The sequence below is a fragment of the Protopterus annectens genome, chromosome 1.part2 (assembly GCF_019279795.1).
Source record: "Protopterus annectens isolate FY-2018-M chromosome 1.part2, PAN1.0, whole genome shotgun sequence".
In the NCBI taxonomy this organism is placed as follows: domain Eukaryota; kingdom Metazoa; phylum Chordata; order Ceratodontiformes; family Protopteridae; genus Protopterus; species Protopterus annectens.
In genome coordinates this window covers 481,270,354-481,289,527 of record NC_056727.1, presented here as the reverse complement: position 1 = coordinate 481,289,527, position 19,174 = coordinate 481,270,354, and the positions used below count along the sequence as shown (strand labels likewise).

General features: G+C 43.3%; 1 protein-coding gene across 1 annotated transcript in view; it reads right to left on the bottom strand.

The window, feature by feature from the left end:
* XRN2 (5'-3' exoribonuclease 2) overlaps positions 1-19,174 on the bottom strand; it is a 2,388,435-nt gene that overhangs the window by 2,210,784 nt on the left and 158,477 nt on the right. The window contains exons 2-3 of the mRNA XM_044057168.1: positions 4,052-4,182; positions 3,852-3,963 (exon numbers count right to left, since the gene is read on the bottom strand). Coding sequence (XP_043913103.1) covers positions 3,852-3,963; positions 4,052-4,182 — 243 coding nt within the window. The remainder of the gene's footprint in view (positions 1-3,851; positions 3,964-4,051; positions 4,183-19,174) is intronic.

The window sequence follows — 19,174 nt, the reverse complement described above, 5'->3', positions numbered from 1 at the left end:
TGTGACTAACCAGGCATCCTTGGCTAACATAGGGAGAAGCTGGAAAGGACCAGTGTTTTGAAGGGCAATGCCTACTGAACCTATGTGGTTACACTTGTAGGAATTCTTTAACAGTTTGCATATATTTAGCCTTTTCTTCCATCTTTAAGAATTTCTTCTGTTTTGTTGCCAAACTGTCCTTATTTAAAGGAGCATCTAGTAATTTAGATAACATGATCTGGCATGGCCTGCTCCTTCAGCCAAGCATCTCCTCAGTACAGAGCCAGTGACTGCTGCCATGCAAGATGCTTCCAGGGCACCAAAGCCACACAGAAAAGTAGGTTTAACTTGGTTTGCCGAGTGCATAAGCTCCTGCAATTCTTTTTCGGCACAACCTGGAAAAACTACCACTTTTTTAATACGTTCCATAACATGTTGCTGGTATTTCACCATGTGAAACTGGCAATTCAATGCCCTAGCAAAAGTTGCAGCGGTATATACCTTCTTACCCAATCTGTCCAAAGCTCTGGAATCTGTCCGAAAGGATAGGATGTTTGGCAGTAGTAGCCTTAATACCTTTAGGTCCCTGGGAAATCTCTGGATCAGCGGTAGGATTCTTGAAAAGAAACTAGAGAGAATCAGGTACTCTGTAGAACCTGTTTGTTTTTCTAGGGGCTGGAGGTGAAGTGTCTGGAGCAAGATTGGATTCCATGAAAATATCCACATCCAGGACAGGAGGTATAGTTATAGGCCTGTGCGGAGGCAGCTCCAAAAATTCTCTGAGTCTCATTTAGGACTGAGGATAGTCTTGGCGTTTCCAATGGAAATGCTCTGAAAGTATGTAAAGTTTCACCAAAAGAGAAATCCTCTTGAGGGGGGAGGCAGAGGGAATTTATTCCTCTGCATCTGAATCCTCATAAACAGATAAGGGAGGTCTTCATAATCAGAAAGGTCAGAGTCAGACTCCTGGTCTGTAGATCCTGAAGAGGGCAGTCTCTTAGCTGGGAAAGGCTGGCTTCCCCTAATCAGCGTAATAAGGCCTTCAGCCATTCTAAGCATTTGTTTTTGTGGCATGGGTGCCTGAGCATGTGCTTTGGTCACCAGCTTTCTAGGCATAGTGTGTACTCTGGGCCCAAGAAACTCTGTAGTTTCGGTAAAAAAAAAACAAGGTCTGGGATTCTAACATCGGTAGGACGAAAAACTCCCTTGGATGGGTCTGGAGCCGTTGTGCAGGCACCGGCTTCTAAGGGAGATGCATCCACTGGTTCCATGGTCTGAGAAGCAGCTCGTGGCATACCAGACTCCAAATGGGTATTGGCAGAGGCCTGCGAATCCATAGAAGCAGCCATCAGGGGCTGCAAATGCGCCTCACTGAGTACCGGCTGACTGGCGACTAGCTTAATGGAAGAGTCTGCAGTTTTGGACCTATATGTGGTCTGTCTTCATCTTCAAGTTTTTTCGGAAGATACGTAGTCGGACGGCTTACCAAAGCCATTTCAGAAAACAGACAGAGCGAAAGAATTTAGCGACAAAGCTAGCCAGACAATGAATGGTTCGGGCATTAAACAAGGCACAAAACCAACAGCGAGGGATGCCAGGTTCTGGAACTAAACAGGTGACGCAGTAAGAATGAAAATCTCAGATTTTTGCTTTCCACAGGCAAGACAATTGTTAACTTTTTCTGACATCGGTTAAAGCAAGAAAAAGGATCCCCACTGGGGTACTTAGGTTTAAAAGACGACTTGAGGATTAAAAATTCAGGTAGCGGCCGACTGACATTTGCCAACTGATTCGGGCTCCTCCTCGACAAGACTAATGTCATGGCATCGGCTGCCTGTTTTTATACCCCTGACGTCATGGAAGCAACAGCATCCGATGCAGAAATACTAAGTCTCTGGTATTCGGGCAGACTGAAGGCTACCTGCAGGCAGATAACCGAAGTGTGATGACAGCAACAGTGAAACACGAACATCAGCAGACCTGGCAGAATGGGGCTTGGAATCAGAAGTGCTAGTGTTTTCTACCGCTGTCAGGAAAAAAGCATCACTGTATCAATGAGAACCCAACCTAATCTTGGACCTGAGGTTGGGGGCTATCTGAAATATCTGTAGGAGTAGTCAAAGAAAAAACAACTGAAGACTCTGCCATTCGCATAAGTTCAAGTATGAAGAAGAGGAAAAAATTCTTAGAGCAGTGCACCTTTTTTCTTATATGCGCCTTTGGGATTTCTCATTTCACAGGACTTTGCCTGGTTTTCAGGAAGAGTCAAGGAAAAAGTGGACGGTCTCAAGCTAAATGCCAAAAAGTGTATAGTCCATCCCCTTTGGCAAAAACTAAGTGCCCACAAATTACCACATAGGTGGTAATCCATTAAGTACAGAAGTAGTAATTTTGGACCCAAGTTGATGGCAATCTCTCATTTGACAACCACGTGGCCAAAGTGGTTAGAAACACATTTTATATAGCCCACCTAATCATGAAGGGATTCACATCTAGATCAGGGGAGGTCATCGTGCCTCTTTACTCATCCCTCATCAGGCCCATAATTGAGTACAATGCCCCTTTTGGGATGTACCTTACCAGACACCTGCAGCAACTGGAAAGACCCCAAAAGTACCTCACCAAGAGGATCAAGGGGCTCAAACAGATGCCGTATGCTGCCCGGTTAAAAATAACTCCAGCTCTACTCAGTGGCATACCGCCTGCTCAGAGGCGATCTGTGCCCGACTTATAAAGCCATGTCCAACCCGGAATTAATGGACATGCTGCACCTCAGAAAATCCAAATCCCATCGAGCTACGCGCTCGAGGGACTTAAACCTCAGCACTGAAATAAATAGGACATGCTGGAGGGACAGATTCAAAACCCAGAGGCTCCCTTCACTCTGGAATAAAATCCCAGTCCAGGTTAGGCAGAGTCCCTCATTGACTCTCTTCAAGAGGAATCTTGAGTGGATGGGAGATCGTAGATTTACCCCGGGTATCACTTCTGTGTCACTGTTAGACAGAAGCGCAGTATACTAACCTCGAAAAAGGGCATAGCAAAATTAATTTAAAATGGGTGGCGAAAGCCACACACACTCTGGCTAGGCTTATAAATGCCCTAGGGCAGATAGCCTAGTATGAACCTATGAAGCAGCTATACATGGCAAGAACCACCTGTTGAGCATATCCCCAATATACAGACTAACAGCCTGTGCTACTCCTTTTGAACAGTGTAGCAACTGTTAACCTGGCTAACTACTCCTGTGCAAGGCACATATGGTTTAGTGCTCCGCAAACAAATTACACAGAAAATAATTTGCACACTACAGGAATTGCGTCTTAGGCACCCAAGCCCCTTGAACAGTCAAGTTAAATTTAGTTCCATCTTTTTCAAGCATAAAAAGGTTACTTTTATACTAGAACTTTCACCCAAACTAGGTAAAACCCATGATAAAAAAACAAAACCAAAAAAAGACTAAATTAACATTTCAAGGACTTAACTGCAGAACCCACTTTTTTTTATCCTTTTACCATGAAGTTTCCAAGTCTTTAAATGCACATGTACACAGGCATGCTTACTTCGGACTGCAACAAATACAGCAAGGATGACCCTTCTCAGTCCCATACTCCACAAGTAAAATTTCAGAAACCTGAAGGACACAACTGGCCTTCAAATAAGCAAAAGGCAGCATATTTGTTGATCCTCCTCAAACAAAAATCCTCTAACATTTGAAAGTAGTCTCAAAGTTGTAATAGTTATTGGTTGCTCTTAGTGCCCATAAACTACACGTTAAATCACACGTCTAATTTGTTACAGTACTAGTAAACCTGTCCCACAGCCTCCGGAGTAAATTTAGACTGTGTACAAAATAAAAGAATTATACTTACTACACCATCTATTGCCATGTACAGAAGCCGCCGTGGTCTTACAATGTTAAATAGACGGTCAATATATTCAAAGATTGCTACCATCATTTCATCTTCATTCTTAGGTGCTGGCCTGTTTAAAAACAAATGTCAACCTCAACATCCATGACAACCTGAATATATCATGCTACAGTAAATGATGGAAAGCAAATACGAATTACTTGTCTTCTGGATGAGTACAAGGGTGGATGATGCCATTCATGTCCAAGTACAGATTATCAAATTCTACTTCATTCGGATTAGGTTTACTCGTATCTACAGGAATTTTTGCACCATTTTTTCCTTCTTTCGGCTGAAATGAAAGAAAAAAGAAAACATTTAACAGGAATCAAGATAATACCCCCCTCCCCCAAAATAAGCTATCAACTTTAGGTCTTATTACTCTATTCATGTGAATGCTCTAAGACACTAATTTACTCATTGCGACATAACCCAAATTTCGTTAAGAATCTAAACTCCCATGTAACTCCATTCTGTTTCATTTGCTGCCTCAGCAATCCCAACTCCAAAATAGGAAACTCCTGGGGAGTTTAGTTTCCTGTCTAATTCAAACACTGCACAGCAGAACCCAAGGTAAGACAAACGCTGGTTGTCTCATCATTGCAATTTTCTTCCAACAAACAGCAAGCTACATGTTTCTTCAACATTACTCTAGTATCTATGGGAAGCATTCAGTTCTTCCTATAAAGTCCACCAAGACTCTAGTCTAGAGTCTTTACAGAAATACAAACTTAAGGCTTCTAGGTATTTGGTCTGTAAAGGTACAAAACTGAAGACTGCTCATATTCATCATTAACAGTATATAGAGAGATCACCAAGGCAGCCCTTTCTGTACATTGCTATTTGATAACTGGCTAAGTGGGCTGCTGGTCAATGAACCTTTCAGCCATGACCAGACCCAATAAAGGAACTGGTTTAATACATCCAAAATGCAGGGAAAACACATTAGAAAAGCAATTTACTTTGCAAATAGGGAAATACAGTAGTTTACAACCAATAATTAGTAGACATTTACCAGACAGAGCAATGCACAAAAATTTGCCAGTGGCATCTTCATTTAATAGTGGGTTTACAGTGTGCAATTTTAAATGAATTGCGCTTTACTCAACTGCCAGTACAAAACTATTCATGAACAAAGTACAATATTTGTAATACAGCTTTTGATGTCAAAACAGCAGGAATAATAAAAAGCATACTGAGGAAATTAAAACTGATGCTGTGTACAGTGTTCATATTGCAGTCAATACAGAGGTTGTGTGCTTGGACTCCTGTATACTTAACCCTTTTCATGACAGCAGGTGCATTCCTTAAAGGACTCCTTCAGTTTGCTTTTGAGCATGTGTAAAGTACCTTCCTTATTTCATTTGGGAGTTTCTTCCAGATGACTGGTCCAAGCTTCGCAAACAAACCCATGGCTTTGAGGAAAATGTTTGGAAAGGACATCCTCATTTACATCCCCCAGTGCATAGCTATGGTGCTAAATTTGCAACCTGCATTTTAATGGGAGGCAATGGACCAACCTGGTTTTAAAGACCTGGGAGGAAAATAGGGGTGCTCTTACTCACTAGCAGCCATTTTACTTTGGATAACAGTAAGCAAGGACAGGCTCTCTGCTCAGCAAGTAACAGAAATGTAGACTTACCAGTCAATCGTGTTTGTGACAGTAGAAAGTTACTCCCAGAAGTCCATATTCAATTTTTGGAATGAAAGCATTTCCTTGGCGCAGGTTGGCAGGAGGCAGGCATAAGTGCACAGAATATTTTATAAAAAATTTAGTGGTGAAAGTACTTTGCTTATAATGTGCATGTTTAGAGAGGGATAGTGAGGGGGTCAAGGACAAGGCAGAGGTATCTATTCAGTCAAATAGATTGTAGTTGCTTGAGTGCATCTAATTTTTTTTTTTTTTTTTTTAAAGATCATACTAGATTTTAAAGATGCTCATAGGGCAACCTGTTTTGGGTCCAGTTGCAAATCCTACTGGAGTCTTCGTTTCAGCTGGAAGTGTATTGCCACTTTCAATTACATTGGTTTACCGATTATCTTGGTTAGATTCAGGTAGTCATTGGTGACAAGTGAGGGATACATCTGTGTTGTGCAGCTCTGGTTTTAACATGAAACTCTGTCCTGAAGGTAACTTTGTAACAAATTCTTGTTCGGGTCAAAGAATCAAGTCAGTCACTTTGGCTTATGAAGTATGTTATTTTAGACCATTCTGAATGCTCTGGTTGTGTGTTGAAGTCTACGGCTCCTCCACCTGTTAATCTAGATTCAATTCTTAAATCTTAATTGGTGGCTGTGGACAGAGCAATTACAGTACTAAAAGGAGATGCAGAAGCCATGTCACGTTAGACACAGCATAAAAGCCAAAAGTAATGTGGTGTAGGACTTTAAGATTTTTGTAAACAGCCAAAGTTGACAGTTGCTCTGAAATTCTTACAATCCTTGGCATGGAGTTTCCTAGGAAGAATGATTGCATGCTTGACTTGGATTAAGAAGACTCCCAAATTAACCAAGTTGTACATGAGAGAAGGGGTTCTGCAATAAGAAAGGCTGGATGCATTTAGAGAAAGATGCACTGATTTTCTCACCAAGGTTCAGTAGGACTTAAAATATAAAATATGCCAAAGAAAATAATGGGAGTGCAAGATGCTAGTGTGCAACACAGTGGTAACTGAAAGAAGTGTCTTTTAAGGTTCATTAGGAAATGCCAATTCATTGAAATTTCAGTTCTCTTTCTTCTGTGGAAGAAAACCCTGGGGATTCAACAGCACTTCCTTCAAGTTCCTTCATTTCTTTTCAGAATTACTTTGTGTTAATAGCCCATGCATAATGTCCCTATCACAAGCTGTTTTTGTGGACTCTGCTGCCCATTTGTTTAGCTCTAGGCCAGTGATGGCAAACCTTTTGGGTTCGGCACATCAAAAACTCAGAAAATGCCTAACTTCTCTACTAGCATATTGCCCTCCCCAAACAAAAATAAGATAAAACCACCATAGCTATCAACACATAAGGAATAAATCTAAACAGAATTGGGGACAAATCTAGAAATAAGAGACATAGACAGTCAAAATACTAGTACTATAAATTTGAGACCGACAGAAAAAATGAAAGTGAATTCATATATATTTTCGAAAGTAAAAATAAAGCTATAAATCTAATTATCGTTATAAAGTGTAAAAAGTCACCATTTTTAGAAGGATTGAGGGACAATTTAGAGGAATGTAAAACAGCACACACTTAGAAATGCAAACTACTTGCCCTTTTCAGAAATGTAACCACAGAAAAAACTGTCAGCACTGCCCTTTGTAGATTCTAGCAAGACAGTACACCAAAATAGTCAGAGGTTAACTTCCTTACCTCTGCAACAGTGCTGTTAAACTGGCTCCTGGTACGAAAATTCAATGCACTTCACAGGAGCAATGAATGTTTCTTTGGTAACTCTGGTATTGGGGAACGCTGGTGCGTCACACAAAATATCATGGCGAGTCACCTTTGACACTCCTGTCATACGTTTGCCATCACTGCTCTAGACAATTTGGATGCAGCCGAATACTGCACTCCTGTTTCCAGGTTTCCCCATGCCTTACTCCTAGCTGCCAGAATTTCAGGGCTGAGAGACATTTTTTGCTCTCTCAATCTCCTTTTGATTAGAGAGAAGACTGCATCTTCCAAGATGGAAGGTTTCTCAAGGAAGAATTTTAAGGCTATGTTCGGATTGGCGAAACTGTACACAGGGACCTTTGCAGCAAGTTTGGGAGTTATTTTTCTTGGCCTTTAAGAATCATGTTGAGGTTACTAGACAATGGTCAGAATATAGGGGACGACATAAGGAAACTTTTACTCAGTGAAAACAGTATCAAGAATGGAACCATTGTCTATTTGATAAGGAATTGGCCATTTCACCAGCAGCTTCAAGATGTTGTTCAGAGTGTGTACTGCACCAGCAAATGCAATAATGCTGAAGTCTCCAAGTACACTGGTGTCTTGGAAAGTATACCTGTAAGAAAAACAAGGAATTGCTGTAAGATAGCTGTAGATGAAGGTGAGGGAATACATCTTTTGCAGACATGCAGCTTGTTCTTTCTGCTACGATTCAGATTCAACTGTTGCATATGCTTTATGCAGTCCTGATGACAGTGGCTGATAAATTTTGTAAAATAAAAGGGCAACACCACGTTGTCCGTTGGTAAAAAAAAAAAAAAAAAGGTATTCGGAAAGGATATACAGGGAGGGTCAAAAATTGCATTTCAGCCATGTTCCATTTATGCCTAAAATGGCAGTTTCTCAGTAAAGACATGCCGCCAATCTAGGTAATTTGTTACCAACTCCCCCGTGCCAAGTCATTATAGATTAAGACTACTGCAGGTCAAGATGAAAGGGTTGGGAGGCTGGCACTTATACTATTGATTGTCATATTACATGTCAGCTATGATCATGCTGAAAGTTGATGCTGCTTGGACCTACTTTAAGTTGAACCCGGTCAGCTTAGAGTCAAGTAAAAGGTAACCGCTTTGCAAGGAATTTTTTTTTTTTTTTTTTTTAACAGTGAGGGGTGTGGTCCAGGTTTACATGAGGCAGATCTGCACAATGAATTGCCTTCGGTTAATGTTATATTAATACATAGGCAAGTTGAATGTGGGAGGTATGTGGAAACAATTGAAGTAAGCCACAATGTAGCCATTATTTTCATTCGGAAGGGCATCATAAAGGAGTAAGCAAAGGTTCAGGCCAAGTCAGACTATGGAGAAGTTTGTGGTATGGTTCACTGCAGAGACCAAATTATTTGGCGGAATGTAATTGGGCATTAATCAGGTTAGGTATATAGTTGAACAGTGCACAGTTTTTGTTAAGTCTTGCTTGCCCCCCACCCCAAGCTATTGTTTAAGGTTTTTAAAAAGTTAGATGATGGGAGTAGTGTTACTTTGAGAAGCAGGGGTGTAGGGTGGGATGGATGCACACTGCATCCAATGACTCCAGTACTTCGCTCAGAAATTATCTGCATCCTGATTGATCAAATTATTCTGCATGAAGCAGTGTGCTTGGCTGCCATCTCACACGCACGTGTAACTTTATCACAATTGGCAATCAAATGGGGGAAAACATTTGAGAAACTGACACTGAATTGTCATCTCTCTCAACATGTAGTCTTCTGGTTCCAACTAAGACACATTAACAAATCACTTTCCTTGAAAAGTCAGGTAGCCTCCAGCACAAGCACTGCAAAAGTGTGCGACGGGAGAGCTAGAGGGATAGGTTAATGCTCTCAGAAAATAAAAATCTTACAGAAAATTAGCCAGGTCTCATACGACAGATTTAAGACCCCACCCTTTTTGCATCCCAAATTTTCGTGCGTTAGTCCCAAACATCAAGCCTAGATAGTGAAAAAAGAAAGTTAAGTACTCACCATAACGTTCTGTGGTCCATTTTCATTTATCTTCAACATTGGGGTTCAATTCTGAGCATCGGAACAGACACTGCTATTACTAGGGCTCACACTGGCCACCCAGAATGCTGTTCAAGGTTGAAAAAACATTGAAGTAGCTACAGCGCTTGTAGAATACGCCTTTAAAAGCCTAGGCAAATTCATTTTCTTATCATAGACACAAGAAATACATTCTTTGAGCCATATGGCTAGTGTCACTTTGCTCACTGGTTGGCAAAGTCCTGTAGATGAAAATGACAAGTATTTGGTCAGATTTTCTGAACTTCTGGTCAGATTTTCTGAAATTTGTAGTTCTGTGTAGATGGAATCAATGATCTGCGAACATCTAATAAATGAAAGCAGTATTCACCTTTAGCAAAACTGGGGAAAAATACTGGTAAATTAATAATCTAGTTGATACTGGTGTTCAACACTACCTCAGGGAAAAAGGAAGGGTTGGCTCTGTGAAACTATTTTTGCAGAAAATCAGGCAAGGTCTACATAAGACTTCCACTTCTGATTTTGCTCTGGCAGAAGTTAGTCACCAAGAATATATAGTTTTTCAGGATAAAAACTTGAGATCAATGGTTTGTAATACTAAATTTAGATCCCAAGGTGGGGTAGTATCTTTGTAAGTTTTTTTTTTTTTTTTTTTTTATTTAGCAAAGTGTTCCTTTTAAGAAGGCTCTACGAAGTTTAAGAGAAGCCAATAACTATTCTTCAAAACCATTACAGAAATTAGAAACAGCTGCTAATATAATTTTTTATGGTAGACTGGGAAGCACCTTCCTTGAAAAATAAAAGCTAAAAATTCTAGGATTTAATCAATGGGTGCTGAAAAGGATATGGTTGTCAGGAGCTCAAAAGGCAAACCTCCATTTACTAGCATAGATTTTGCGTGTAGCTGGTTTATGCAAGGCCAAAAGAATATGGCCCACCGGGGAAGAAAGTGAAGGGAACCTGGCCATCAATGGAACTGGAGAAACCAAGTGGCCAGCTTGAGGTTCACAATGTTCGCACGAAGTAGTCCCTCAGGATAGGACAGATCTGAAACTGGGTCCAGAATCCAAGGTTTTTGTATCAGATGAGCCCAATGGAAGGGGAACCATATCTGTTGAGGCCAATAAGATGCAAGGAGGATAACTTTGCCCTTCAGCCAGATTGCTTTCTGTAGGAATTTCAGAATTGGAGCAACTGGGAAAGGCATACAGCAGTCCCGAGGGAATCTAGGGAATCTAGGGAATCCCCCCCCCAGGGCAAAATAGCTGCTGCACCTGTTCAGGGGAGAGGTAAACAGGTCGCAGCAAGGCTGGCCCCACCGACAAAAAATATTTTGTCACCTTTGGATTGACAGACCACTTGAGGCAAAAGAGAATACACCTGCTTCTTTTGTCCGATATCACACTGGAACTCCCCCCTAATGTGCACTGCGATCAGAAAGTTGGAAGAGATCGCCCATTACCAAAAAACAACACAGAGCTTCTTGATATATAGCAGGGGTATGCATTGGTTCATCCCAGTCTATTGATGTACCAAGCCATGACATTGTCTGTCTGAATCGCAACAGTTCCCGAAGAAAAGTCTGAAAGGCTTGCAATGCTAAAAGCACTGCCCTTAAACTAAAGGACATGATATACAAGTTGGTCTCTGCCAGGGACCAAGGGCTTGGACATCTGGGAGGCATCCATGGCACTACGGTTTTGGGTTGTGGTGGGACAAAGGAGTGGCCTAGAAGAACATCTGGAGTGTATCCACCAAGACACATCTTTTCTGCAAAGCCTGGTGAGCACGATCGGATCCAACACACTGGTGTGACATCAACCCATCAAGACAATAGCAGCCACTTCACTATTCTCATGTGAAATCTTGCTAAGGGAACAGTTATTGTTGCCACCATGGAACCTAGTGCTTGTAAAACTAAAGCAGTAACTTACCTGTTGTTCTGGATCCAAAAAAAAATTTTTTTTCCTGTAACCTCAAATTTGGATATTTAGGAGCCCTCCTATGAATTCTAAATTCTATGTTTGGGTCAATTTTGATTTTGTAATTTGCAGTTATTCCCAGAAAGGGAGAGACATGAAGTAAATGATCCCTCACTTGTAACAACTGGTGCCTGGTCGGGGCGGTGATTAGCAAATCTACATACAGAAACACTCAGAATCCTTAGTCTCAGGTGACCTGCTACTACTGCCATACATTTGGTGAACAGCCTGGGGGCCATGGGGAGGCCAAAGTTTAGAGCACTGAATTGAGTGTGGCTCCCAGCTGAAAGTGGAAAAACCTTCTGGATCATTTGTTCATTTTTATACAATACACATCCTGAAGAGCTACTGAGCACATCCACTCACCCTTTCCCAGAAATGGAAGTATGGACTGAAACGTGACCATCTGGAATTTGGTTTGATGAACTGACTTCCAGTACACAGATCCCTCTTTTTTGGCTTAAAGAATCTTGAGTAAGTGATTCTTTTTTATCTGGTCTGGGTGGGACTGATGACTTTCTAGCAGTTTTTGATTTCTAGAACTGCTAGTTCCCTCTGACCGGGTGGATCATCAGGGTTCCAGAGGAAGACAATCAGGCCTCCATTCAGGAACACTGGAAGGGTTTCCTGGGAAAGAAACTCTGAAACCCTGACTCTGCAGGCCACCTCTCTGCCTTGTGGGAAGCATCTTCCATTAAAGCCCCCCAACCACTACTAGGGAAACTACTTCTACATCTGTCCTGAAAAGGCCCTTGTGATTTTCTGAATCACATCCTTCCACTGCCTTTCTGGTTCCTAGAGAAAGATAGTTGGGGAGTGGAAAAACATATGCCCATGGCAGAAAGGGTCTTTCCATCCCTTTCACCTGGATAGTGTTTCTTGAACTTCTGGGCCAAAAAGGGATCATGCAAAAGGGGCATTGACAAATGGAGACTTAAATGGCTCCAGAAAAATCACATGGGCACATCCAGGCTTCTCTCCATGGCAAGGCAGGAACCTGCCACTCTGGTGGTCCCTTCGGCTACATGAGCAATAAGCCTCATGGAGGATGTAAACAGAATCCAGGGTAGCCAACTGGGAAGCAACTTGGACTTCCTCAGAAACAGATCCTGGCAGGGAATCTGATAAACCCTTAACAAAATCCCTTTGAAGTCTGGTGAAGTATACTATTAAAAAAAAAAAAACTCAAACACCTTAAAGCGAGTGAGTAGACTAGTTTCCCAAATCTATCCACTGCCCGAGACTGAGTGGATGGCTTGAGGAACTCTCCTCAGCCAGTTACTTTTGTGGCTGCCTCCACAAAGTACAGTTTTGTACCTACCATAAATGTAGATGTCCGAGAGGAATGCATCTGCATGGGTTGTCCTGTCGTCAGGCAGCCCTTCGGTCGGCCGAATTCCAAAGTCTGGGTCTGGCTTCGGCTGGTGTCGCACTTCACCCGACGTCATTGCGGCAGTTATTCGGGTAAAGGCATCAGCCGACGCCATTTTCCTCAGTGTTTCTTGCCCCAGATGCCAGGTGCCCTCTTTGGTGGCTAAATTTGGATAAATGTCAAAGTTTCCAAATAGTAGAGAGCAAACACAAAATAAGCATGTATGTACATATATACAAACAAATACACCATAACAGACCCCCCCAAGCTAGCTGAAGATTGGCAAATACCCTAGGAGTACCTCAGAGGGGAAGGAGGGTGGGTAATCCTGACTGCAGATGCATTCCTCTCGGACATCTACATTTATGGTAGGTACAAAACTGTACTATGTCCTTCAAGGATGCATCTGCAGTCTTTACAAATGGGTAGAATACCATAGCTAAACTAGGGGAGGAGGAAATGAGAAGAGATTATGGTGTAGTTAGGATCCCTTGCAAAACCAGCACGGGATCTAGAGTATAGAGTTATAATGCTTGGCAAATGTATGCACGGAGGTCCAAGTAGCAGCCTCTATAATGTCCTTGGTAGCCACTCCTCGTAAGAAAGCTGTGGTAGTGGCTGTAGCCCTTGTGGAGTGAGGCCTGATGTTCTCTGGAGTTTTCTTTCCATGGTAGGAGTAACAAAATCTAATGCAATTTCCTATCCATTTGGAGATTGTCTGTTTAGAAATTGGTTTTCCTTCCTTTCCTGTTGCATATGCTACCAGAAGCTAGTCAGTTTTTTCTATTGTTTTTTGTCCTGTCCAGGTAGTAGCGTAATTGTCTGTGTACATCCAAGGTATGTAAGAGCCTTTATCCCCTGTTCTGTGGGTTGGGGAAGAATGTAGGAAGGTGGATAGCCTGATTTAAAGAGACTCTGGATACCACCTTGGGCATAAATGTAGGATTTGTTCTCATGGACACTATCTTGATGGAAGATCAGCAAGGGTTGCACTGCCATTAATGCCTGTAGTTCAGAGACCCTTCTTGCTGAAGTTATTGCCAGCAGGAAAGCAGTCTTCCAGGATAAGTATTGTAATTCTGCTGTTGCTGCTGGTTCAAAAGGAGGAAGAGTCAGTTTTTCTAGCACAAAGTTAAAGTCCCATGCTGGCAATGGAGGTTTCCTGGGAGGTTTTACATTTTTAATTCCTCTCAGGAACTGTCTGAGCAGAGGATGCGAGAAGATAGGAGGATCCAAGCTGTATTCTGCTGAAATAGCTGATGCATGTATCTTGATGGAAGAATAGGACAGGCCTGTATGGAAGAGCTCTGCCAAGTACTCCAGGATGTTGGCTATGTTCACCAGGGTCACATCTTGCCCCTTTGCAGTACTCCAGATGAGAAATCTTTTCCATTTTGCTGCATAATTCCTTCTTGTTGAAGGTCTACGAGCCTCCAGGATTATGTCTTTAACCCTTTGGGATAAATTTGGGTTAATTGCTGTTATGTAATGTTCCAGGCAGTTAGCTGCAGAGTTTTTAGGTTTGGATGCAGGATGTTGTAGTTGTTCTGTTAGCAGTAACGGGATCAGGGGCAGTGTCCATATTTGTTCCCGGGACATGCTCCTCAGCAGTGGATACCAATGTTGTCTTGGCCAGTCTGGGGCTATCAGAATGATCCTCGGACGTTCCTCTTTGATCTTCAGAAGCACCTTGTGCATCAAAGGAAGTGGTGGGAATGCGTATGCTGTCAGGCTTTTCCAACTGAAAGATAGGGAGTCCACCTTCCAAGCAAGTGGGTGGTAAGTCCTTGTGCAGAATTTCTTCAACTGGTGATTGAATGGGGATGCAAACAAGTCTATTTGTGGTAATCCCCATTTTCTTGTGATGGTTTTGAAGATGTCCGGATGCAGCATCCATTCGTGGGCATCTGTTGTAGTTCTGCTTAATATGTCTGCTAGAATGTTTTCCTTCCCTGGTACATAAATTGCCTGTAACTGAATGTTGTAGCTCAGAGCCACATCCCATAGGTCCAGTGCCAGCTGGCATAGAGGGTATGAGTGTGTGCCTCCCTGTTTGTTGATGTACCACATAACTGTTGTGTTGTCTGTCCTTATCAACTGGCCTTCTTGGAGAAAAGGTCTGAATGCCTGGATTGCCAATTTTACTGCCATCATTTCTTTTAGATTTATGTGCAGATGCAGTTGTTAAGAGTCCATAGGCCTTGAATGCACTTGTCCAGCATGTGTGCCCCCCCAACCGAGGTCTGAGGCATCTGTCGTGATGGTTTGTCTTGGTTGACTTTTGCAGAAGGGCAATCCTGTTTTTGATTGGCAGGCCTGAGCCCACCATAGGAACTCTTGCTTCAGGCATGGGATCATTGGGATTTTGGTTTCTAGGCTGTGCTTGTGCTGGGACCACAAATTCTTTAGGTACCACTGTAGCTTTCTCATATGCAGCCTGGCATGAGGGACCAGTATTATGCAGGATGCCATGAAGCCTAGAGCTTGTAGCACTTTTCTTGCAGTTAGATGGTTCTGCTTTGTTAATGCCAAGAAGTAGAGAGGAAGTTGCTCTTTCTTTTCTGCAGTTAGAAATGCCATTTGTTTTGATGTGTCCAGTTCTGCACCCAGAAAGGTTATTCTTTGGGATGGAATCAGCCTTGACTTTTTTGTATTGACTGTATATCCCAGGGCTTGCAGCAGGTAGATGACTCTTTGTAAGTCTTCTGTTAGTTTGTTTTTGTTGTCCGCTTGTATCAGGCAGTCGTCCAGGTAGGGATAGATTTGAATCCCCTGAGGTCTGCAATGAGTGATTACTGATGCCAGGCATTTCGTGAACACTCTGGGCGCAGTAGATAAGCCAAAGGGCAATGCTGAGAATTGAGACTGCTCTGATCCTGCAAGAAATCTGAGGCATCTTCTGCAAATTGGTCTTATGGGGACGTGCAGGTATGCCTCCTTGAGATCTAGAGTTACCAGCCAAGACTCCTTGCCCAGCATGGGAAGAAGCTGCTGTAGGGTCAGCATTTTGAATTTTGGAACAATGAGGAATGTATTTAGAGCGGACAGGTCTAGAATAGGCCTCCATTTGTTTTCTTTTCTTGGTACCAGGAAGAGTCTGGAGTAAAATCCCTTACCTTGCTCCACAGATGGTACCTTTTCCACAGCTCTCATTCTTAATTGAGATATTTGTTTTAGAGCTTCTGTCCTTTGAGCAGGTGGTAGGTTTGGCATTCCTGTCTTTCCTGGTAGTGTATGGAAATGGAACCTGTAACCTTGGTCTATAGTTTGCAAAATCCATTTTTCTCTTGTAATGCAGTGCCAGTTTCTTGGAAATAAAGTTAGCTTTCCGCCTAAGGGCGCTTCTAGTTGTTCCCTGGTAGGCGGTGCCGCCGCCAAGTCACTGTGATTGAGTTGTGTGATTGAGTTGTTGTAGTGGTGGTGGCTGCATCCGTGCCTCGTTGGCTGTTACCCTGCCACTGGCGACCCCTGTAGGCACCCCTGGATTGGTTTCTGCCTCTAGAGCGCCTATTCCTGCCTCTTTGTGCCTTAGAGTCTGGAAAGGACCAATTCTTGGAGGGCCAGTTCCTGCTAAACCTTGGAGGTTGAACTTGTAAGAAATCTTTCACTGTTTGCACAGAGTTTGCTTTCTCTTCCATCTTTTTTAGTACCTGCTGTGCAGGGGAACCAAATTGACCTTGTCCATAGGTGCATCCAAAAGCTTAGATTTGACATGGTCTGGTAATGCCTGTTCTTTCAACCATGCATGCCTCCTGATAACTGTGCCAATCATGGCTGATCTAAAGGAAGCCTCCAGTGCATCATAGCCACATTTTAAAGAATGGTTACTAACCTGCTGTATGTTATGTACCATTTCTTGAACATACTTTTTATCTAAGGATTCTTCAGAGGACAGCTTTTTAGTCAACTGGTTAAGCATAAACTCTTGATATTGAATAATATGAAATTGGCAGTTCAAAGCTCTAGCTGACAAAGTAGCAGAGGTGTAAACTATTTTACCCCATCTCTCTAAGGACCTGGATTCCCTTTCAGAGGGGAGGGTTTTTTTTAGAAGTAGCTGCTACAGCTTTAGGACCCTGGGAGATGGTCTCTGGCTCTGCAAAAGGAGCCTTATATAAGTGGTGATGAGTGTCCGGGACCCTGTAGTACCTATCGGGCTTAGCAGGAGCCGGAGGTAAAGAATCAGGAGCAGAGCAAGCATCATTAAATGCATCATCAACAACAGAAAGAACTGGAGGTATAGCTAAAGGCCTATGCTGTGGCAAATGTAGAAAGGTCCTAAGCCTTTTTCTAGAGTCTGAGAAATCTTGGCCCTGCCACTGAAATTGTTCCCTCATAGCATGCAAGGTTTCCCCAAAGGAAAATTCCTCAGGAGGAGAGGCTGAAGGGATGGATTCCTCAGCATCAGAGTCTTCGTAAGGAGAATAAGAAGCCTCAGGAGGGTCTGTATGTTCTGAATCATCAGAGGAATCATCTGTGGATACTGGCTCAGGGGGCTCTGCTCTAGGCCTGTTTTCTGGAGGAGGGAGAGAGGCCCTGTCTGGATGAGGCTGGGCTCCCAATTAAAGAGATGAGATCCTCAGCCAAAGAAAGCATATGGGAGCTGGTGCTGGGCCTGTGAGAGGGGGGCTTGGCAGGCACAGATTTTGGTGCTTTGGCTGCTTTAGCCCTGGCAAAGGCCTTAATAGACATAGCTGGAGGAGGCCTAGCAGCTCCACGTGCAGGGGGTTGAAATATCCAGGGGAATGGTGTCTGATAAATCCTGTGAAACCGCAACAGAAGGTTGGATTTCAGAAGCCGTTTTTACCAGGTTAGAAGAGGCCTCGGTAGAAGGCATGTTATCGGCTGAAGAAAGAACCGCTTGCTCGGTTTCGGCTGAAACAGAGACTCGTGGTTTGCTTAACCACAGTTTCGGCCGAAACCGGACCGCAAGTGTCGGTCTTTTTCTTTGCGTTTTTTGGTTATTTGTGTATTCTGAGGATCCGATGGCATAATGTAGGCAAAATCGGAGCCGAAAATCTGTTCAGCAAAGTCCGACCGACGTCTAAGCGTCCGTCGGTTAAAAGAAGCACAGGCTAGACAAGCTGCTACGTCGTGGTCTGGGCCTAAACAATGTATGCAATAGGAGTGGAAATCTTTATGAGGTATTTGTTTCCCACAAGATAAACAGTTATTAACTTTCTCTGACATCGGCTGAGGCAAGAAAGAGTCCCCAACGGGGTACTTAGCTTTATAGAAGTCTTCGAAGTAGTATTTGGTGGTAGTAATCTCTGGATCTGACCGACCGGCACTTGCGAACAGCTTCTGCTTCGGGCGCCACGCGGCAAGAAAGACAGAGGAAAATGGCGTCGGCTGATGCCTTTATACCCGAATAACTGCCGCAATGACGTCGGGTGAAGTGCGACACCAGCCGAAGCCAGACCCAGACTTTGGAATCCGGCCGACCGAAGGGCTGCCCGACGACAGGACAACCCATTTGTAAAGACTGCAGATGCATCCTTGAAGGACATCCATGGCATCCACAGCTAGCCCTTTAGCCCAGAACAGTCTTCAGGAGCAGACAAGATTTTATCGTGTCTCCTGAGAATAGGTTCTATGTCAGGGGCCTTCCACACCCACTGAGATCAAATGGATGAGCAGTGGGCATATGGGTCACAAGAGGTAGATGGTCAGGTACAGACTCCTTAGGATGATTATTTTGGGACTTCCAGTAACCCCTCTGCTTCAGTATTTCCAGGACATCTCTCCAACACAGAAGACACAGATTCCTCCAGGAATCCCAAATGCTTCCTATTACACATACTCTTCTTAGGGAACTCCTCAATGGGGTGGTCTGGGAAATACAAAAGAGAAAAACTTCTGGGACTCCTGAGGTTTCCCCTTTCACTGACCTACTGGAAGTGCAGGTAGAATATCCAGGCATGAGGAAGAAAAAAAAGAGATACTTGCTCAGAGGTAAGAGTAGGAGTTAACTGACTACGGCAGTTGGTTCTCTCCATTGCCTCGAAAGCTGCCCCCCCTGGAGAGGAAAGGGAGCTCAGAACAGATAGACTGCCTCAGAACCATGACCACACTCTGCCCTTAAGAGACAGCAGAGAGAAGCCAGAGCCAAGCTGAACAGTGCTGAAGCCCCAAAGTGCAAAGACTACTACAAAAAAAAAAAAAGTCTACTCCTGCCCCTCCGAGGAGACAGGGCAAACACTGCCCCTAGAGGTGTCAGGATCTGAGTGGACCGTAGACCTCAGTGTGAAAACTGGTTGCAAAGATGTGGATAACTCTGGAGCAGATACAGTCCACACCCGGAGGTTTGGAGACAAAGATTAATGCTTCAGATCAAGTCAGAGGAGGAAAAAAAGTACAGTTTTGTACCTACCATAAATGTAGATGTTAGAGTGCCAATACAGCTGCAGTAATCACAGATGGGTTTTCAGCAGTCAGGCGGTCCCTCGGTCGGCCGAATTCCAAAGTCTTGGTCCGGCGTCGGTTGTTGTCGCTTACTCTTCTGACT